General features: G+C 41.9%; 1 protein-coding gene across 1 annotated transcript in view; it reads right to left on the bottom strand.

The window, feature by feature from the left end:
• Nucleotides 1-213: 213 nt before the first annotated feature.
• Nucleotides 214-23,533, bottom strand: part of LOC308273966 (general transcription factor 3C polypeptide 6-like) — a gene marked incomplete at both ends in the record, with an annotated part of 49,742 nt that continues 26,422 nt past the window's right edge. The window contains 4 exon segments of the mRNA XM_080711363.1: nucleotides 214-717; nucleotides 719-858; nucleotides 3,396-3,422; nucleotides 11,523-11,638. Of these exon segments, the coding sequence (XP_080567489.1) occupies nucleotides 214-717; nucleotides 719-858; nucleotides 3,396-3,422; nucleotides 11,523-11,638 (787 nt within the window).

Here is a 23,533-nt window from a genome sequence, read left to right as displayed (position 1 = left end):
TATTTGGAAACAGGGTCTCACTAAGTTGCAGAGGGCCTCACCAAGTGGCCTAGGCTACCTTCAAACCTGTTATCCTCCTGTTTCACAGCCTCCCAAGTATTAGGACTACTACAAGTGTGCACCATCACATGCATCAAGTCGACTGTTTTATATACAAAGTTTTTTAAGAGTTCATGAATAGTTATTACAAGAAACATTTTAACTAGAAGTGATTTATAAGGCAATATCTTGAGTTTCCATAAAAGCAGAACCTTCTGTCTCAGAAGAAGGGATATCGAGAAGAGGACCAGAACCCTCAGTATTCAAGTGCAGTGGCTTCTCCTGCTCGTAGATCAGGTCTGAACTGTCTTTCATCTGGATCTCTTGCTCTTCCAACTCCGAAGATTTATCTGAGGCTGCAGGTACAACTTCATCTTCATTTTCATTTTCATGCAGAAAACTACAAATCATGTTGGGTCTATAGGAGAAATAATTATCCTTCATTTGTAGCCCTTCTACACCACCTATGTTTTCTTCTTCCTTCTTTTCTGTCAGAAGAGTTCTTGTCATGCTGAGTTTCTTCATGGTGTGGCATTTATATTTTAGCACTGTTTTATTAATGCCTTCTGCGTCCACATGTTCAACATTTTCTTCAAATATAACACAGGTTCCAAGAGTATGTACATATTCCCCAGCAAAGACATAGCTATCCAGCTGCAGAGTCCAGCTGCAGAGTGGGCCTTTCGGTGTCAGTTCCCAAAATCTTGCATTTATTTTCACATTTTGAGAGAAAGTCTGAATCAATAATCCCTGATAATTCTACCAGAACAAACTGCTCCTCCACCTTCTCCTCCTCCTCGTCCTCCTCCTTCTCTTCCACTACCCCTACATCAGCTCCGCTCCTCAGCCATCGCCAGGGCCCTACGGGTCTCTGTAGCTTCGGACACTAGCCACGCCTGCCCAGCGCTGCCATCTTAAGTGCGGGCAGCAGCTCCCTAGGCCTGGTAAGTGACTTTGGAAAGGACTCAGGCATATCAGGCACTGACATACTACTCAAGAAAGGGTGTCCTGGCCTTCTCCTTCCAGCCTTTACTTTAGATACCCCAAATTAACAAGCCTCTATGAATTACTCAATGTTTTTCTATATATTCGCATTCAATCCTCCCAAGGTCTCTGAGAGGAGGGTATTATTATCCAAATTAACACAATTCCTTTTGTTGCTTCTAGAAAGAGCAGTCCCTGACTCTGTGGCACTGTACTGTGGGTGTTGCCCTCCCCTTCACTGCTCCTTCTTGGGCCTCTGAGGGCTCCTTTCCCCTCTGCCCTCAGACTGTACCCTGGACTTTTGCTCATCCAGTAACTAGCTGAGGCTTACATGTGTTGACTTGCATAGGTCCTCAGGCTCAGCCTTTCCCTGAGATACAGGCCTTTACAACAGCCCTGCTTGGACATCTCTCAGGTCCTGGAATTTCATGTCTAAAGCAGAATGCATATTCTACAACCACTCATCCACCACCCACCATCACCATGGAAAAATCTGGCTCTTGGACAATAAGTGTTCCTTGATTTCTCTGTCTCCAACCCACAGTCAGTGGTCAGGTTCTCTCCTCTGAATGATCTCTTATCTCCACTACCACCATCCCCTTTCTACTTGGACTCTGTAATGCTCCCCAATGGGCCTCCTACATCTGTTTGGTTCCTCTCTAACCCATTCTCCATAGTATAATCTGAGCAACTTTCATAAAATACAATCTTATCAAGCCACATCTCTGCTTAAAATAGTCAGTAATTGGCCATGACCCCATAGATATGGGTCTCAACCTTTCATATAGCCTCCAAGACTCCAAGAACATCAGCCCCTGAGCTCTGCAGTCACCACACCCACTGCCCCTCACCGTAAACATTCCAGCCCTCTGGCCTCTTCTTAAGTCCCTGGAAGTTCAAGGATTCTAGCTTCTCGGGATCTTTGCACCCAGTACCTCAGGGGGAGACCCTTATCTCCCTACATGGCTGCCTACTGACTGTTTTGAGCAGAAATGTAGTTTGATGAGCTGTGTTTTATTCCTACACATTTCTTACTATGTAGTCCAGTTTTTCTCCCCTCTAATCTGAATGGGAATTTATGGCTTCTTTAACCAGTTAAGTATAGTAGTCTATCCTCATCCCCAGGGTATGCATTCCAAGATTCCCAGCAGATGCCCTAAACAGCAGAAAGTACCAAGCTTTATTTATTTATTTATTTATTTATTTATTTATTTTTGTTTGTGGTACTGGAGATTGGACCCAGGGGAATTGTGCCTTTGAGCTGCACCCCCAGCCCTACTTTATTTTATATTTTGAAACAGGGTCTCACTAAGTTGTTGAGGCTGGCTGCAAACCTGCAAACCTGTCTCAGCCTGCCAAGTACTGACATTACAGGTGTGCACCACCACAACTGGTCTCAAACCCTTTATATACTATATTTTTTTCCTATACACACATACCTATGAGTTTAATTTATAAGTTATGCACAATACAAGGTTAATAATAATAAAATGTAACAATTATGGCAATATACTGTAATAAAGCTATATGAATGTTGACTCTCTTAGCATCTTATTGTAATTTACTTTTCCACTTAAAGGATGCACTATTCAGCTTGTCTTTGGAATATCTGAATTGCCAGCATCACTACCCATGCTTTGGAATCATTATTAAGTAAAATAAAGGTTACTTGAACACAGGCACTGTGCTATTGCTAATAGCAGATTTGATAACAAAAACTAATGGGCAATATACACTGAGCACAGAGTGATTCATATCCCAGGTGGGGCAGAGCTAGATGGTGTGAGATTTTATCCTCCTGCTCAAAATAGCATAAAACTTAAAACTTATTTATTTTTTATTTTTTGCAGGTCTGGGGATGGAACCCAGGGACATTTAACAACCAAGCTACACCCCCTGCCCTATTTTTTATTCTTTATTTTGAAACTGTGTCTCACTGAGTTGCAGAGGGTCTCACTTAGTAGCTGAGGCTGTCCTTGAACCGCGATCCTCCGGTCTCAGCCTCCTGAATGCTAGGATTACAAGTGTGCGCCACCACGTCTGGCAACTTAAAACTTATGAATTGCTTATTTCTAGAAGTTTTCATTTAATATTTTTAGTCCATCATTGACTGGGGGTAACTGAAACAGCTGAAAGCAAAACTGTAGATAAGGTGGAACTACCGTGGAGAAAAGTGATGCTATGTGGCTTCCAGGATTTAAAACAACGTAGTTCCTCTCTCCTCGCCCACCCATGCATTCAGCCCTGAACCCAGCCAGCCAACAGAGAACATTAATTGCTAGACATATGAGTGAGGACCAAAGATTTGGCATCTTTCAGCTTGGCCTTCCAGATTGGAGACCCATGTATCAAGGAATATAGATAAGCCTTACCCAATTCTCCTTGTCTGATTTTTTTACCTACAGAAAAACATGAGAAAGAAATAATTATCTGCATTTCAAGCCAGTAAATTTGGGGGAGAATAATGTGATGTGCGAGAATAGTTAACTGATATACAGTTTTTACAAACATAATTTCATCAATAATGAAAAATAGAGGACTTCCGGGAAGATGGCGACCGAGAAAAGCGGGGCTTAAGAGCCCCGCTAACAACAAATATCCATTACCACAAAATCAGCGCCTTTCAAAGCCAGAAAACAACATCACCAGAGAAACAAAAAAAATCACCAGGCTCCAGAGAGAAAGCGGACTGAGAACAGAGCCACAGAGGAGATCCTCACGCCCGAGGATGCGGCACATGCGGCAGCAGCGCCATACTGCCGGAGGCACCGGCGAATTCACGGGATGGCCACAGCAAGCCAAGGGGAGCCGCTGCGGAACAGCCAGGCGGGATTTCTCGGCGCAGAGGACATCTAAAGCTCCCAGTGTCTGAGCTCAGCACACGCTGCAGGGATTCAGAGTGGAAATCAAAACCAAGAAAAAAAAAACGCCAGCCCAACAGCCGAGGGCGTAGCAGCGGCGCCATATTGCCACCGGCGGCAGCAGCAGCAAATTCACTACAGCTACATCTGCGTACTCAAGAACAGTGAGTCAAATTACGGGCCACAGCGGAGAAATCCCAGTACTGTACTCACTGGGACTTGACCCAGTGGGAGAGGGGCGGTGGCAGTGATATCACACCATAGGAGAACGTGCAACCTGGCACCCCCCACAGTCTAAAGCAGCCTCTATCGACTCTCTGGGTTGGAGACTCTGTGATACAACCCAGTAAAGGAGTAGTGGGGTCTGAGATACTACTGACTCAAGATCCAGAGCACCTTAAGTGAAGTCATAGTGACCCAAGGGAAGAACCCAGAGAAGGCACAAACTTCCGAAATCATGGGAAAGAGGAATAATACTGGAGCAATGAATGCTCACAACCCCACAACATCAGAACCTGATAAAACAGAAAATCAGAGATTTCTAGAAGATCAAATCAGGAAAATAACTGTAGAAATAATAGAGGTGCTTCAAAAAGAACTCAGAGAGAGCCAAAAAGAGATAAAGGATGCAATTAATGAAGTAAAGGCCTCAATTCAAAGCACAAACAACCGATTAGACCACATGGAGAACAGAATCTTGCTCTTAGAAGATGATCATTCCAAAAATGAACGCATAGTTTCTAATCTAGGAAAAAATATCCGACAGCAGGAATCTGATATTGAAGACATATGGGCCCATTTTAAGAGAGCTAACCTAAGAATAATTGGAATAGAGGAGGGAAAAGAAAGTGAAACCAAAGGGATCAATAATCTCTTCAAGGAAGTAATAGCAGAAAATTTTCCAGACATAGAGCAAGAGGTCGATACACAGGTCCAGGAAACTTATAGAACTCCCTTTAGACAGGATCGGAGAAGAGGATCCCCACGCCACATAATTGTCAAAATGACCAATGTGGAAGCCAAGCAGAGAATCTTAAAGGCAACAAAAGCAAAGGGCCAAGTGACATTCAGAGGCAAACCAATTAGAATCACTCCAGACTTCCCAAACCAAGTTATGAGAGCCAGAAGGGCTTGGAGTAACATATTCCCAATTTTGAAAGAAAACAACGTCCAGCCAAAAATTTCCTACCCAGCAAAACTTTCTATCAAATTAGATGGAGAAATAAGAAGCTTCCATGACAAACAGAAACTGAAGGAATTTTTGTCTTCAAAACCAGCACTAGAGAAAATACTCAAAGAGATTAACTACAAAGAAGAAATAGGTAACACACACCAGAACTAGAGAAACAAGATTTTCCATCCAACAGACAACTAAGATTGGTTATCTGTGGAGATTCATTACTTATGTTAGTCTTTTACCTATCTCTAAAGGATATTGTTTGCCTTTATTGTTGTTAATTTTTAGGATTTCTAGTTGGAATATTAATATACCTTCAGATATAGCATTTGGAAATATTTTATCCCATTCTATTAGTAACTGTTAACTCTGTTTACATTGTATTTGGATATACAATATGTTTTTTATTTTTTAGAGAGTTTGTATACTCTTCTGTTGCCTGTGCCATTGAAATCATAACCAAGAAATCACTGCCAATTTCAATGTTGTGAGGTTTTATGACCCAGATTTTCTCCTAAAAGTTTATAGTCTTAAGATTTATATTTAGGTCTTTTATCTATTTTGAGTTAATATTTGTATATGGGATTAGGTAAGGGTCCAATTTTATTCTTTTCCATGTAATTATTATTTTTCAACAATATTTAGTTAAAAGATTATTATTTCTACCACCAAATGTTCGTGGAAACCTTGTCAAAAATAACTTGACAATATAGGGAAGAATTTAGGTCTAGGCTTTTATTTAACTCCAATGGTTTATATATCTGCCTTTAGAATAGTACTACACTGTTTCAATTATTGTAGCTTTATATGGTTTGAAATCAGAAAATATATATCTTCTAGCTTTGTTCTTTTTCAAGATCATTGTGGGTACCTAGAGTCCATATTCCATATTAGGATAGATTTTTTTTTCTGAAAAATAAATATATAAATATATGATAGTTTCACCTAAAAAATAGAAAAAAATAGATTCTCTGGTAAGAAAGAAAGCACAAAGAAATATTGAAATGTTATCTTTAAGTCATCAAAAGCTTGGTATCAGACAAATGAAACTGTTATGTGAGATTATCATTTTTAATTTTGGATAAATTGCTATAATACTAGATGTCAACTACTAAGCCAAGCATAGGAGGGGGGGATAGGGAGAGAACGGGGTGGGGATCGGGTGGGGGCTGACTGGGCAATGTGTGCATGTATGTCTACAAAAGTATGTATCCCACTCTGATGTATGAATACAGTGCACCAATTAAAAATAAATATGAAAAAAAAGAAAAATAGAATAATGGCCAACATGATAATGAAATGTTCAAGATCCAGCATATGCAGCACACTGACAAAAGTTGATGTACAGTTGTAGCAAGTCAGTAAATTTGTACTATTGTCACTTCCAAGTGTAAGCAACCTGTTGTCTTAGGTAATTTATATTTAGCAGACTAGGGAAAAAATAAGAGCATTCAACATATTATTAATTGCATTCCAAGTACTGACATGCTCCAGTAAGAATACTGCATTTGGGATAAAAGTTGCAGTTGGAAATGCCAGTTGGTTAGGGTTATGACAGTTCACACTCAGCCAGGAAAATGATGCTGGTGAGTCAAGACTCAGCCATCTTCTTCACAGGCTTAAATGGAAAATGAAATAACAGTGTGATAGAAATTAGCATACCTAGCCGGGCATGGTGGCACACTCTTGCAATCCCAGTGCTTGGGAGGCTGAGACAGGAGGATCGCACGGGTTCGAAGCCAGCCTTAGCTACTTAGTGAGGCTCTCAGCAACTTAGTGAGACCCTGTTTCCAAATAAAATATTTTTTAAAAAAAGGTCTGGGAGTATGGCCCGGAGGTAGAAAGCCTCTGTGTTTAACCCCCAGTACCACCAAAAAAAAAAAAAAAAAAAAGAAAAGAAAAAAAAAAAGAAATTAGCACACCTGCATCTTCTAAGTCTTTGAAATGACAGTGAGCTCGGAAATTTACCCTAGAATGTATTTATCTATCTGTTTAAGAAAACATTTCTTAGCTAGGCATGGTGGTGCATAATTGTAATTCCAGTACGTGGGAGGCTGAGAAAGGAAGATCTCAGGTTCAAGGACAGCCTCCACAAGTAGTGAGACTCTCATCAACCTGGTGAGACCCTGTTTCAAAAGAAAGAAAGAAAAAGAAAAGGCTGGCAAGGTAGCTTGGAGGTAGAATGTCCCTGGGCTCAATCTCCAATATTGCAATAAGTAAATAAATCAATCAATCAATAAGTAAAAAAATGGGCTGGGGGTGTCACTCAGATAGAATGCTTCTGGGTCCAATCCTCAATACCAAAAAATAAAGAACTTAAAAAAAATTTTTTTGGTGGTCCTGGGGGTGGAACCCAGGGGATTTTCTACCTCCAGGCTATACTCCCAGACCTATTTTATATTTTATTTGGAAACAGGGTCTCACTAAATTGCTGAGAGCCTCACTCAGTAGCTGAAGCTGGCTTTGAACCTGTGCAATCCTCCTGTCTCAGCCTCCCAAGTGCTGGGATTATAAGTGTGTGTCACCATGATTGGCAAAAATTAAATTTAAAAAATAAATATTTCGTGAGCACCTTTTGTGTCAGTCATTGTCCTAGACCCAGGGGTAGAGTGGTGAACAGGCAGAGTAGACAGACTATCTACTGCCAAGGGTCTTGCAGTCTGAGAAGGGAAGTAAATCCTGAACAACAATTACACAATATGTTCCCACTGAGTGATGAGTGCCTTGAAGTAATACTGCCCTTTCATAGTTATTTTGCTAATGAGAAGCTGTAAGAACTTATACTTGGCTCTTCCTGTTATCCCCAGTACCACCAAAATAATAATAATAATAATAATAATAATAATAATAATAACCCATATTCCACAAATCAGTTGGTCAGTCTGAGGATTCTTTAAGTTGCTCAGGTTGTCAAATACTATCTGTATCTTTGCATAATGAAGAAATACCCATGAAGCAGGGCGTGGTGGCACACGCTTGTAATCCCCGCCCTTGGGAGGCGGAGATAGGAGGATCCTGCAGGTTAGAAGCCAGCCGCGCTGGCTTAAGAGACAATAAAAAAAATAGGTCTGGGAGTGTAGCTCAGAGGTAGAAGGGCTTCCAGGAATCCCAGTACCACCAAAAGAGAGAGAGAGAGAGAGAGAGAGAGAGAGAGAGAGAGAGAGAGAGAGGGAGAAAGGAAGGAAGGAAGGAAGGAAGGAAGGAAGGAAGGAAGGAAGGAAGGAAGAAAGACCCATGAAATTAAAGTTTGGTATCTCATGAAATCTATTGTGAGGTACACTAGGTTAAAATTTCACTTAATACTTCTTTTAAATCTCAGTCCTACTGTGTTCCGGGCCCCAAGAAACTAGTGTAAGTCCAGAGTCAGATTTAGAAAGCCCTTGAATGTTCTGAATGTTTCTCTTGATCATGTGTGCCCAGTGGTTTCAGATCTTTGGGGAAGATGAAGAAGATTCACAGAATATCCTTATATGTGTCGGTATAAATGCCTCTCCTCAGGAATAATAATTTTTTGACCTTTGACCTTCATTCAAAAAGCTGAGTGTTGGCTGGGTGTGGTGGGGGATATCTGTAATTCCAGGACTTGGGAGGCTGAGACAGGAGGATCATGGATTCATGACTGACCTCAGCAATTCAGTGAGATCCCGTTTCATAATAAAAAATAAAATAAGGCTGGGGGTATAGCTAAAAGGTAGAATGTCATAGCTAAAAAAAAAAAAAAAAAAAAAAAAAAGCTGTATGTTGGTCTGAGTATGGTGGCACATGCCTGTAATCCCAGTAGCTGGAAGGCTGAGACAGGAAGATCATAGGTTTGAGATAGCCTCGGCTATTTAGTGAGACCCTCTACAACTTAGCAAGACCCTATTTCAAAATAAAAAGGGCTGATAGCTTGGAGGTAGAATTCCCTTGAGTTCAATCCCCAGTAAGGAAAAAAAAAAAAAAAAAATCTGTGCATTGGCCTGTAGCTCAGTGGGAGAGACCTGCTTAGTTAGCAAGTACAAGACTCTGGGTTCCGTCCCAGCACTGCAAAAACAAACAAAGAGCTGTGTTTGTGAATTCATCCAGGTCTGAAAATTGGGTGAGGTACTGGGAATCACTTTGGGGGTGGTGTAAAACAAGCTCTTATTCATCAGAATTCTCTTCTTGAAAAAATGCAAATCAAATAGGGCTTTAGCAAGTTCTGCATAGCTTAGAATCCCAGGAAGCCTATGAACAACTAACCAACTTCAAAGATCACCATTGATCAGATCGTTCTGATCATGTGGCCTGTGGCCTTTTCAAGAACCCGATTCACTTTGCCTCTGGCAGTTAAGTCCAGGACTTGTTCTCTCCCATCCTCTGTATCTTTCCATCCCATTCTTTGCTGACTTAATGTCAATTATTATCTTATATTCTACTAATTCTCTTAACCAGAGGCAGTCCACCTGACAAAGGGCAGGAGCTGGAATTTACTAAAGACCTTGTGAAAAGATACAATAATATTGTTAGGAAAAGCTTTCTCCAACTCATCCATGAACATCTGTCTGCCCAGGACACCACATATTCTTAGTCACGGTACAACTTTTAAGGTGGAGCTGTGCTTTGGATTTAGGTCAAGATATACTGAATTTCAGAAGGGATTTCTGGAATATTCAATTAAGGGCCCTTTTAATGTCTCACAAACATGATTCTCATTTCTTTACATGGGTGAATATATCTGGGTGAACTTCCCTAGTTAAAAAAAATTTAATAGGCATGATGGCACATGATGTCTGTGCAATCCCAGTACTTCAGAGGCTGAGACAGGAGGATCACAAGTTCAAAGTCAGTCTCAGCAGCTTAGCAAGACTCTGTTTCAAAATAAAATGGACTGGGGGTATAGCTCAGAGGTAGAATGCCTCTGGGTTCAGCCTTCCAAAGCAAACCATTTCCTTCCTATAATGAGTCTCCATTTTTCAAAAGGAAACAAAAAAGAAAAAAAGAAAAGAATACTCATCAGTTCTGCTCCATCTCTAGAATATGTTCACTATGCTCTTCCTTGAAAAAACATCTTATTCAGCACTTACTGCTTTTTTCTGTTTTCATTGGTGGAGACATACTAGCTATATGAAAGGTAAAGTCAATAATTTCTGGCACTTAAAGTTTAGTACACTTAAGACAAGTTCAAGATTTAAAGGAATGAGCCAAGTTTGGGTTAGTAACTGTAAAGTCAAAAGTGATTTTTTTGCCAAGCGTGATGGTGCACGCTTGTAATCCCAGCATCTGGGAGACTGAGACAGGAGGATGAATCATGGTTCACAGCCAGCCTCAGCTACTTAGTAATGCCCTTTGCAACTCAGTGAGACCCAGTTTCAAAATGAAGAATAAAAAATAGGGCCGGGAGTGTTGCTAGGAGGTAGAATGTCCCTGGGTTCCATCCCCAGTACCAGAAAGAAAAATAAGTGATTTTATTAGATGACATCTGAATTTCTTGCTCCCTGCCTTACTAGTCTCAGATGACAATGCTGAAAAAAAAATCCTTAGTATGTTCTGTCTTCTCAGATCAGTGGAGCACTGACCCAGTACCCATCACAACCCCGCCCATTAGGAGAAGGGCACAAAGTGCAAAGAGTAGCTTCAATGTGGGGCCTACACCTTTCCTCCCACATTTCCAAATGCGTCTATTTCTTTTGTGGCTTACCTCTTCTTTCCCTTCCCTTCCCGTCTCTCTTTTCTCTCCTCTAGTCTCCCTTTCTTCCCATTTTTTTTTTTTTTTTGTTGTTGTTGTTGTTTTGGTACTGTGTGGGGCATTCAACCCACTGGGCTACATTCTCAAGCCCTTTTTTATTACTTTGAGACAGCTTCTCACTAAGTTGCTGAAGCTGTCCTTGAACCTGCAATCCTCCTGTTCCAGCCTCCCAAGTACCGGGAGTACAGGCATGAACCACCAGGCCCAGCTTACCTGCTATTATGTAGTTTTAGCTCTTGTGGGATGCTGCTCCTGACCCCCAAACTCACTGCCCTCCACCAGGACGATTCAGTGGAGGTACCCCAGGAAGCTGCATGGTAGAGTGGGAAGGGCGGTGCTGGAACAGCTCCTGGGTACAAATCCTGGCTCTGCAGCTACTGGCTGTGTGATTTTGGCCACTTCACTTGCCTCTGTGGACTTGTTTCTTCATCTGGAAATAAGTGAATCAATCCTGCTACAGATGTCATTGTTAGAATTAGAAAAAAAAATACATGGAGAGTTCCTATTCAGATGCCTGGCACATTACAGGTAATGTATTAAAAATAGACTATACATTGGGAATTATTAGGTTTCTGAATTATTCTATTCTTTACAATAAAAATACTAAAGTGTTTTGAGCCTTTACATCGAGGCATACCTTTAAAATCTCTCCTTGTTTTAATTTACTTAATCCTCTCAACAACTCTGTATTATTGCTATCCCTTTGTAGGCACAGAGAGGAAACTGGGGGCTGCAGAGAGGCCAGCTAACTTGCCTGAGGTCACGTGCTGGGAAGTGATGGAGCCGTGTTTTAAACAAACAGCCGGTTCAAAGCTGGCACCCTTTAAAGGCAACACAGGAACACTGATGCTGACAGTGTATTTGGAGGCACTAGAAAAAAAGTATATCATAAGGCAACTGGAAATTCCCTCCAGCTGGTTTCTAAAGGAGACATAGTGGCTTACTTAACTACAAGTCCAAGAAAACAAGGCAATCTCTTACAGGCTGCTCCAGCCACTCATGGAGATCCCAAGACTCCCTAGGAAGAAACACCGGCTTCTTTCTATTTCTCTGGTTTGCTCTGCTGTCAGCTCTGTCTTGAAGCCATGTTGCCTTGTGGTCCTATAGCAATCAGGTCTGCATGGTCCTGCTTTCCCAAAAAGTGAAGAAAGGCTCTCCTTGGAGCGCTGCCACCACACACAGCTCCTGCCACGCCTCTGCGGCCCACTTAGCATTACAAGCCCATTCCCAAACAATCCTTGCTAATCATACCCATCCCTAAAACTTCGGGGTGTGACTATCTTACACGTGGTCACATGGATGTGGGGAGGCCAGGCTGCGATTGTAGCAGAGAAAGCTGAGCAAAAAAAAAAAAAAAAAAAAAAAAACCGTGGTCCCTTAGGCTGGAAGGAGAGGGGTCAGTAATATGGAGCACACTCCCAAGTGGTACAATGTATTTTTTTCATGTCCCTGATTTTATTTTTTTCTATGCTAGTTTTAATACTAATAGCAACTTCTTACGAAAAGAGCTTATGAGATAACATAGATGGAAAGGTTTCTAACTGTGCGGGCATGAGTCGATGTTATTTCGGTGCTGCTGTTGTAGCTGGGCTACCCTTGGAATGTGTATGGCAGGGCCAGAAGAGCAGAGGCCGGTGCCGGTGCCTGCAACCCACCATGCCCACCTCCTGGACCCTGCTTCCCCCAACTCAGACACCTAGCACTCTACGCTGTGCTGCAGCTGCCCCAAACAACCTCTTCCTGTAGGTTCCAGTCCCACTTTGCCTCTCACCAATTGTATGATTCAGAACAAATCAGTTCTCCTCTCTGGACTCTGCTTTCCTATTCAGTGAAATGAGATACTTGAACTAATTCATCTCTAAGGTGTACCAGTATTGGGAATGACCTAGGAAGATTTGAGAAAGCTATGATTATTAATATATTTCAAAAATCGGGTGAGGGGCAAATCTGTGCAAGGACTTGGTTTCTGCCTAAAAGCAGGCAACTATTCCAATGTAAATTAACATAGCTAAAAGTTAACCAGGCAATAGGAGAGGAGTACTAGGCCTGTCTCTATCTAAAGACAGATCTTAGGAGAGGAGAACTAGGCCTTTATCTAAAAACAGATCTAAATGATTAAGCTAGCTAAGATGGTAGGAGGGGTCGACCTTCACGAAAGGAAACACTGCCACACCCGGCTGGGGGAGGTACCTTACAGGGTAAGGGGAGGTACCTTACAGGGACGTTCACTACCTCAGAATTACGCAAACAAGATGGAGGTCATGGGTATAAAAGTCCGGTCCACGTGTGATCCCTTTGGTGTATTCATTTTGAGTCACCTCCCCCCATGCCATTTTGGCATGGGGCTGTATTTCTATTTTCTGTATTTCTATCTTTTAATAAACTTCTTTAAATCTTCAGCAACTGTCCAAGCTATGCATATTTATTCTTAGCTTAGGACAAGAACCCGCGGTTTTTCTGTTTTTGGTCATTTTGGGTTTTGTTATGGGTTAAGGGAAAATGTGTCTGGGACCCGAACAGGGGTCCCCAGGACCAGTTTCCCCACAACCATATTCTCCAAAAAACTGTAACATAAGGCACCTTCAAGCTTTAACTTTTTATTTTTGTTTGTTTGGTTGTTGCTGTTGTTTTACAGTACTGGGGATTGATCCCAGGGGCATTCTACCTCTGAGCTACACCTCCAGCCCTATTTTTATATTCTTTATTTTGAAACAGGGTCTCACTAAGTTGCAGAGGGCCTCACTAAGTAGCTAAGGCTGTCTGCGAACCATGATCCTCCTGTCTCAGGCTTCCAAATGCTGGGATTACAAGTGTGCGCCACCATGCCGGGTGACTTTTTATGACTCAAAGAATTTCATGCAGCAAGGCAAAGAGAAGCGAGGCTTCAGGTTTCAGGCAGGTGAAGCGAAGGCTTTGGGAGTCAAGGGATTTTAAGCAACAAGTGGTTAGTTAGTAAAGCTACTCTGATTTCAGGTTCCCAAGACAAGTAGACAGCAGAGGGACCCCTCCCCCCAGTGCATGTTAGCAGTCAATAATGAACATATAACTGGAACAAGCACATCTGATGGGACCGAAATGGCCCAGCCACGAAGCCGACCTGAGGGAAGGAGGTGTGAGGAATGAGTCAGAGAGAAAGAACCTTGAACACACCGAGTATGGCAGAACCAAGAATTCCACTGGTGGAGAATGGCTGCTGTAGACATTGCCATTATAGGCTCGAGTGAGCCCAAGTGCAAGGGATTGCTGGAGAGGTAATCCTGACCTCTAGCTGCAGCCGCCCAGCTACTGCCGGGTCTGACCTCATTTGGCTTGTCCCTTCCTAGATGCGATTGGGCCTTAAAAGCACAAAGGCCAAGATCCAACAAGAAATCTGTTTGCAAAAAATGCAACAAATGTATGCTCTTGGCCGCCTAGGAGGTATGTTTAGCAGGCTTTCTGGTGATTTGTTCAGACCTGGGACCTCTTTCTACTGGAGTTTCCATCATCTTGTTTGAGGGAGAAGAAATTCTAAGCCTCATTTTCCTAACCAGCTGCTCAGTTTTCTAACCTGGATTCCCTTAGTCCTTTCTTTCCCTCCTTGTCTCCAAAGAGATCAGACAGCCTGCACACAATGGGACCCAGAATAAAACTAATGATAATAACTGGAGCTGTTCTTTGTAGCCTGTTTATCATTGTTAGGCATGAAACCAAACACTTCATATGTTACCTCACTTATTAGTATGAATGGCAAATATTAATATAGTATAGAAACATTAAAAGGCATAAAATAAATATTTCATATTAATAAAATCCATAATCCACAAAGAAGCTATACCAATCATTAACTTTTATGCACTTAACACTATAGTTTCAAAAATGTATAAAGCAACTGGGTGCGGTGGCACACACTTGTAATCCCAGCATTCGGGAGGCTAAGACAGGAGTATCGCCATTCGTAGACAACCTCAGCTACTAGTGAGGCCCTTTGCAACTCAGTGAGACCCTGTTTCAAAATAAAGACTAAAAAATAGGGCTGGGTGTACTCGGAGGTAAAATGCCCCCTGGTTCCATTCCCAGTACCACAAAGAAAAAAAAAAAAAGTATAAACCAAGCCAGATATGGTGTCTCACACTTGTAATCTCAGTACTTAGAAGGCTGAGACAGGAGGATGACAGGTTCAAACCCAGCCTTAGCAACTTAGTGAGGCTCTGCAATATAATGAGACTCTGTTTCCAGATAAAAACTAAAATAGGGGTGAGGGTATAGCTCAGAGGTAAAATTCCTCTGAGTTTACTCCTTATAAAACACACAGACACACACACACACACACACACACACACACACACACACATAAAACAAAAATGCTTCTAGCTTTTTACAAGAAGAAATTAATAGAGCTACTATCATAGAAATTAACACACTTTTTTCTGAAATAAAGCAGACTAAATTAATAAAGCATATAGAGAATTTATATACCATAGAACATTTTATGGAACTTTTCATTAACCAGAGATTACACATTGTTCTGAAATATATGTGGAAACAATTACAACAAATTGCCATGTATTAAGTAGTAAAGAAGATGTGTGGGGTGCTCACCTGTAATTCCAGTACTTAGGTAGCTGAGACAGGCGGATTACAGGTTCATGGGCAGCTTCAACTTAGTGAGACTCTTAGGAATCTAGGGAGACATGGTTTCAAAACATAAAATAAGAAAGACTGGGGTAGCTCAGAGGAAGAATGTCCCTAGGTTCAACTCTCAGAACAAGAAAGAAAGAAGGAAGGAAGGGGAAAAGGGAGAGAAGGGAGAAAGAGCTTGAAAACTAAAAAGCTATTTAGCAAAATGCAATAAAACTTAGAAATTAACACCAAAAGAATAGTGAAAATTTTGATCTGCTTTAAAAAGGTAAACATTTATTTATTTATTTACTTATTTATTTGTTTGTTTATTTATTTATTTATTTATTTATTTTGGTACTGGGGGTGGAACCCAGGGACTTTTCTACCTCCAGGCTATACTCCCAGACCTATTTTATATTTTATTTGGAAACAGGATCTCACTAACTTGCTAAGAGCCTCACTAAGTAGCCGAAGCTGGCTTTGAACCTGTGTGATCCTCCTGTCTCAGCCTCCCAAGCTCTGGGATTACAAGTGTGCGCCACCACCACGCCCGGCTGATAAACATCTTTATAAATGATCATTATGAACCTGTGTGTGGTGGTGTATGCCTGTAATCCCAGTACTTGGGAGGCTGAGACAGGAGCATTTACTGGTTAGAAGCCAGCCTCAGCAAGGCTGTTTCCAGAATTAGCAATTCTTTGTTAGTTAAAGAGACAAGAAAGAAGAAAAGAAACAAAAATATTTAGCTAATATATATATATATATATATATATATATATATATATATATACACACACACACACACACACACACACACACAAACATATGCATATCCAAATAAGAACAAATACTCTTATGGCCAGGTGTGGTGGCGCACACTTGTAATCCCCACGCTTGGGAGGCTGAGACAGGAGGATCGCACAGGTTTGAAGCCAGCCTCAGCTACTTAGTGAGGCTCTCAGCAACTTAGTGAGACCATGTTTCCAAATAAAATATAAAATAGGTCTGGGAGTGTAGTCCAGATATAGAAAGCCCCTGGGCTCCACCCTCAGTACCACAAAAAAAAAAAGAAAAGAAAAAAAAGAAAAATACTCTTATTAATACTCTTATTACATTCTTCTTTTCTGGAGCTGGTCATGTGGTCATACCTGATGTTTATCACCTTCTTCCACTACCTGCTCATATTCCCTTACTGAGCCCTTTATTTTTTTATTATTTTAATTGTTTGGTTCTGGGAATTGAGCCCAGTAGTATTTTACCTCTGAGCTACAGCCCAGCCCTATTTTTTATTTTTATTTTGAAGCAAGGTCTTTCTAGGTTGATGAAACTCTCAATACTTGCTGAGGCTGTCCTTGAACCTGCAATCCTCCTATCTCAGCCTCCCAAGTACTAGAATTACAGGTATGCACCACCACACCCAGCCCACGGTTTTTTTTTTTTTTTTTTTTTTTTTTTTTTGGTGGTACTGGGGTTCCTGGAAGCCCTTCTACCTCCGGGCTACACTCCCAGACCTATTTTTACATTTTTATTTGGAAACAGGGTCTCCTAAGCCAGTACGCGCGGCTGGATTCGAACCTGCATGATCCTCCTGTCTCTGCCTCCCAAGCGCGGGGATTACAAACACGTGCCACCACGCCCGGCCGGCCCACGGTTTTTAATTAGTCATGGTTCCTTATTTTTCTAAATGTTATTTATTTATTTATTTATTTATTTATTTATATTTTTTATTTTTATTTTTATTTTTTGGTGGTATTAGGGGTGGAACCCAGAGGCTTTCTACCTCTGGGCTATACTCCCAGACCTTTTTTATATTTTATTTGGAAACAGGGTCTCACTAAGTTGCTGAGAGCCTCACTAAGTAGCTGAGGCTGGCTTCGAACCTGTGGGATCCTCCTGTCTCAGTCTCCCAAGCACGGGGTTTACAAGTGTGCGCCACCACGCCTGGCTCTAAATGTTTATTTCTGAAACATTAGATCCATTAACAGTACTACTTAAATTAAAGAATATTTTAGTTTTCTGTTGACTAGATGTTCAGAAAATATGGGTACAATAAAAATTGCCCTAGTGGATCCTCTGCATTCTAGACCTACCTCTTGTGTGGTAGCAACTTAATTTCCTCTTGACAGTCAACATCAGTCACAACAGCCAAATAGTAACTCCCTCATTTGCTTGTTGATTCAGCAGCATTAGAACCCCAAAATGTCCATGTGGCAGTTTCACCATCTAATTTAGTAGACTTATTTTTGTGCCCCTGGTAGAAGCATTTCTCCCTTGGGAACTAAGACTTCTAGAGCATCAGAGACTACAGGTGTGGGGATGAGAAACAAAGATTTTAATAGTGGAGCACTGAGATGAAGAATGAGAGCAAGAGCTTCCACTTCTATCCCATCGATTCCTAGACTAGTGAATCCTGCTATGGAAGAAAACAGTACTGTATACTTGAAATTGGTTTAGAGCATTTACCACAGTTTGGAGAACCTTGCCCCATAATGTGTTGCCACCTAGATGGTCCCATTACTGAGCTTTCAAAAGGCAATTCCAAAGCCAGGCGTGGTGGTGCATGCTTGTAATCCCAGCATTTAGGAGGCTGAGACAGGAGGATCACGGTTCTCAGCCAGCCTCAGCTACTTAGTGAGAAGGCCCTCTGCAACTCAGTGAGACCATGTTTCAAAATAAAAAATAAAATATAGGGCTGGGGGTGTAGGTTGGAGGTAGAATGCCCCTGGGTTCCATCCCCAGTACCTAAAAAAGAAAAAAAAGGCAGTTCCTCTATTCTGTAACATCTATTGCTTCAAAATCACAGCTCACATAAGAGCAGTGAGTTCCACAAACCTGCACCCAATGAAGTGAGTTCCTTGGTCAAAACTGATGTTGTGAAGCTGGGCGTGGTGGTACACGCTTGTAATCCCAGTGCTTGGGAGGCTGAGACAGGAAGATTGCAAGTTCATGGCTAGCCTCAGCTACTTAATAAGGCTTACTGCAACTTAGTGAGACCCTGTTTAAAAATAAATAATAAAATAGGGCTGGGAGTGTTAAGGTAGAATGTCTCTGGGTTCAATCCCACGTCAAACCACACACACACACACACACACACACACACACACACACACACACAGCTGTTACATAAAATAACATGCTTTTAGATAAAGTATTCCGGAAAGTTCACAACTGATAGTTTTGAAAGAGGCAGTGCAAGCAGAAAAGCAGATTCATAGCTAGTAAGAAAAGTGCTATCCCTTTCCTAAAGAAAGCAGATCAATGCCTTTAACCCACCATCAGGTACCTGGCTGATTCCCCCACCACCCAGGGAATAGTGCCATCCTGGGGGGCTCAGTGTTTATGTCTGTCGTTGGTATATTGGACATTCATCACTGTTAGTCAGCTTTTCATTGCTGTGACCAAAATTCCAGACAAGAACTTACAAGAGAAAAGGTTTATTTTGTCTCGTAGTGTCAGAGATGTAGAGTCATCTCATATCTCGAAGAGTCCATGTGAGATGGTTCCAGGGTAGAAACATCGTGATGGAAAAGCGTGGCCCAGGGAAGCTGCTCAGCCTGTGGCAGGTGGGGGAGATGAATGCAAACGAGGGGCGGAGGACAGAGAGCGTCCTTAAGACCGTGCCCCCAGTGATTCTCCTCCTCCAGCAACGCCCACCACTGAACCTTGCTGCACTGCCAAAGGCTCACAGCAGCATCCCTGTGAGCCACTGATGTTTCAAGTATCATCCTATCTTCTAAGTCACATGGCCCAGTTGCAGAACAGCTGCACGGCAGCTTGACCTGTTTTAGAGACTGCTCTTATTCTGGGACCTCCTCAAAATAGGCAGCTTTTCAGGTCACTAAGTAAATGAGTCAAAGTAACATACCCAAACAAGGAATATGATACCACCAAAAGCCAAAGCGGACAAGAAGGCATTGTGCCTCTTTCTTGTTTTGGGTTACTGGGGATTGAGCCCAAGAGCAGTCTACCTCTGAGATAGGCCCCCAAACCCTGTTTCATTTTTTATTTTATTTTATTTTATTTTATTTTTGGTGGTACTGGGGGTGGAACCCAGAGATTTTCTACCTCCGGGCTATACTCCCAGACCTTTTTTATATTTTATTTGGAAACAGGGTCTCTCTAAGTTGCTGAGAGCCTCACTAAGTATCTGAGGCTGGCTTCAAACCCAGGCTATTCCTCCTATCTCAGCCTCCCAAGCGCGGGGATTACAAGTGTGCGCCACCACGCCCGGCTTATTTTTTATTTTAAAGCAGTGTCTCTTGCTAAGTTGCTGAAGGTCTTGCTATAGACTATCCCTGGCCATTGTACCTCTTTTTTTAATGGTAGAAAGAACTCGATGTAACAACCTTCACCTTAGAAATCTCTTCATATTTTAGACAACTGGACCCCTAGAACTTTCATCAAAGTAGCAGGACCTTAGATTTCTGATAAGTTTCTTGAATTTATCTCCTGTCATACTACACTTATATCAATATATTTAGAATATTTGCTATATTCTGCTCACCATTCCCATAAGCATGATACTATCACTGATGGGCCAGCATCATGTCCTGTGGAGGGGAAAGGGAGTCAAGGTCCTTGCCAATTAGGTTATGGCATAGGGCCGGAGAATCAATATATCCCTGAGGTAGGACAATGAAGTTACATTGCTGCCTTATCAGATGAAAATCAGTTTCCTCTTAGGTCTACAGGTAAAAAGACAAAAGCATGTTCAGATCAATAGCTGCATGTTGATTTTGCTCCAGCAACAAAACCACATCTAGAGAAACAAGTACAATTAAGAGTCACCACCTGATTAAGTTTACAATAGTCCATTGTCATTCTGATTAAATCATAGCCCCTAAATCTTTGAGTTCCTTTCAAGTGCACCAGTCTCTGCAATTTCTCCAAGAATGTAGTATTGCTTTTAGTTTACTGTTTTTGTAAGTAGAGACAGCTCTAATGGCTTCCACTTGGTTTTGCTTACCAGAATAGCTCTTCTTCCATGCATCAGGGGAACCATTGTGGGATCAGTGCCAGTTGCTGAGTATGTCTATTCTAATTATGCATTCCAGAACTGGAGAAATAACCATGTGATGATGGGTTTGGGGACACATTGGGCCCACTCTGAAATGGGCCTGAGCCATGCATTAGCTCTGTTGGAGGATAATAAATTATTCTGAAACTTAGAAGCTAAAACACCAAACAAACGTATCTTACAGTTTCTATGGGTCAGGAATCTGGAAACAGCCCAGTTGGATTCCTCTGGCTCAAGGCCTCTCAGGAGACTGAAGCCTCATTGTTGCCTGAGGATACTGTCTTAAGACTTGAGGAAGCTGGAGGACCCACTGGCAGCTCCACTCCCCTGGTTGTTGGAAGCCTTCAGCTTCTCTCGGTTGTTGGTTTGAAGGCCTCAGTTCCTCTCCACACCAAGTGGGTATTGCCATACATGGTGCCACGCTTCCCTCACTGCAGGCAATCTGAGAGAAAGAGAAGAAAGAGTGAAAGAAAATGAGCCAAACACACGCCCAGATCACTTTGTAATTTAATGTAGGAGGCAGTAACCCATTATTTCTGCCATATTCTATTTATTAGAAGCAAGCCACTAGGCCTAATCCTCACCAAGGAGAAGCCATTACTCAAGAGTGTCAGTGCCAGGAATGGGGCTCACGGGGGGCCACATTAGAGGCTAACCACATCAGGTTATTGAAATAAATATGCAAATCCTGAGTGACTTAGAAATAAACACTAAGAGTCAAAACAGAAGAATTCATGAGGTCTTCATACAACACATCTTATGTTACAGACTTGAACTCAAGGCATAGAGTGGTTGAAGTTTATTTGCCCATGGATATCTAGTTCGTAGCAAAACAGATGCTGTAACCTCAGTCTAATTCTAGAGCCTCATTCTGACTGAGTTCTCCCTACAAAATTTCCTTCAATTAGGTCATTTGTTTTATTGACTTCTGCTTCCTTTCCCCTTTTGCCTTCTTACTTTTCTCTCCCATCAAAGACTATTTGGGGACTGACATATTTACCTTATTGGACCAGTTGTAAGACATGCTCAAATGTGAGGCTACTTTTTGTTTTTTTGAGAAGAGACCATTTTAAACCACAACTCATAAGTCAGCCACACTAAACTGCTCCTTCCCTTCTGATGACTTTTCATCTTTCCCTTACTGTGTGTCATTTGAACAGGAGCCGCAACACTGATACCAGAACTTGGAAACACTTAGCAACAACAGCTGAGTTGCCTTTGCAGGTACCTCAAATTTCAGAGCTTCTAACAACTTCCCCTCCAAAAGGGCCAGAGTCTCCTTCAGAACAATAAGTCGTACATTTAAAACACAACTGATTAATTGCATCCTTTATCTCTTTTTGGCTCTCTCTGAGTTCTTTTCGAAGCACCTCTATTATTTCTACAGTTATTTTCCTGATTTGATCTTCTAGAAATCTCTGATTTTCTGTTTTATCAGGTTCTGATGTTGTGGGGTTGTGCACATTCATTACTCCAGTGTTATTCCTCTTTCCCATGATTTCGGAGGTTTGTGCCTTCTCTGGCTTCTTCCCTTGGGTCACTATGGCTTCACTTAAGGTGCTCTGGATCTCGAGTCTGTATTATCTCAGACCCCACTACTCCTTTACTGGGTTGTATCACAGAGTCTCCGACCCAGGGAGTCGATAGAGGCTGCTTTAAACTATGGGGGGTGCCAGGTTGCACGTTCTCCTATGGTGTGATATCTCTGCCACCACCACTCCCTCACTGGGTCAAGTCCCAGGAGGCCCAATACTGCGATTTCTCCTCTGTGGCCCGCAATTTGACTCACTGTTCTTGAGTACGCAGATGTAGCTATACTGGACTCGGTGAATTCACTGCTGCTGCCGCCGCCGGTGACAATATGGCGCCTCTGCCACGCCCTCGGCCATGAGGCTGGCGTATTTTTTCTTCTCTGGTTTTGATTTCCACTCTGAATCCCTGCAAAAGAAATATTGAAATGCTATCTTTAAATCATCAAACGCTTGGTATCAGACAAATGAAACTGTTATGTGAGATTATCATTTTTAATTTTGGATTAATTGCTATAATACTTGATGTCAACCACTAAGCCAAGCATGGGAAGGAGGGATGGGGAGAGAATGGGGTGGGGATCGGGTGGGGGCTGACTGGGCGATGTGTGCATGTATGTCTACAAAAGTTTGTATCCCACTATGATGTATGAATACAGTGCACCAATAAAATAAAATTTAAAAAAAACACAAACATTCAAAATAAAAAAAAATAAAATAAAAATAAAACACAACTGATGCCGGGTGTGGTGGCACACGCTCCTAATCCCCGCGCTTGGGAGGCAGAGACAGGAGGATCGCGCTTTCCAAAAATAAAAAATAGGTCTGGGAGTGCAGCCTGGAGGTAGAAGGGCTTCCAGGAACCCCAATACCACCAATAAATAAATAAATAAATAAATAAATAAATAAATAAATAAATCACAACGGATGCCGGGCGTGGTGGCACACGCTTGTAATCCCCGCACTTAAGAGACCCTGTTTCCAAAATAAAAAAGTATAAAAATAGGCCTGGGAGTGTAGCCCGGAGGTAGAAGCATTTCCAGGAACCCCAGTACCACCAAAAATAAATAAATAAATAAATAAATAAATAAATAAAAATAAAACACAACTGAAGTGCTTCAGCTGTGGACTCCCACTCTCTTCTTCCTTTCCCTCCTTCCTGAAGGCTCAGGCAGTGAGATCTTAGTAATAATTTCTGTATTCTGGGAAAATGCCAAGGCATTAATAAGTGAGCCTAATTTATTTTATGAGTCTCAATCCCCATTGGGGTAAAATGCTAGTGAATCAGTTCAGGGGCCATCCACGGGCTTGATTAGGCTTGAGGTACAGGAGGGCTGGAGGGGAAGGGGATTCTGGCCTTTGATTGTTATCTGACTGTACCTGCATCTACTGAAATTTACATTATTCTCTCATCCTCAGTCTCAGCCATTCTCAGCTCCCTCTGCCTGAGCAGTTCCTCAACCCCAGGCTGGCTCTATCTCAGGTACTTTTTGCCGTGACTACACTTAACTGTGTTTCTGTCCCACTTAAATGGGAAGATTCTCTTATGTTATGACCTCCCCAGAAGCAAGATACAGTTGTCCTTCTAAATCCCTATATTCTCTAGGGGAGGTGGAGGTT

Source organism: Muscardinus avellanarius (genome assembly GCF_963383645.1).
Source record: "Muscardinus avellanarius genome assembly, chromosome: 15".
Classification (NCBI taxonomy): domain Eukaryota; kingdom Metazoa; phylum Chordata; class Mammalia; order Rodentia; family Gliridae; genus Muscardinus; species Muscardinus avellanarius.
The sequence above is the reverse complement of the archived record's forward strand: the minus strand, read 5'-3'. Positions and strand labels throughout refer to the sequence as shown.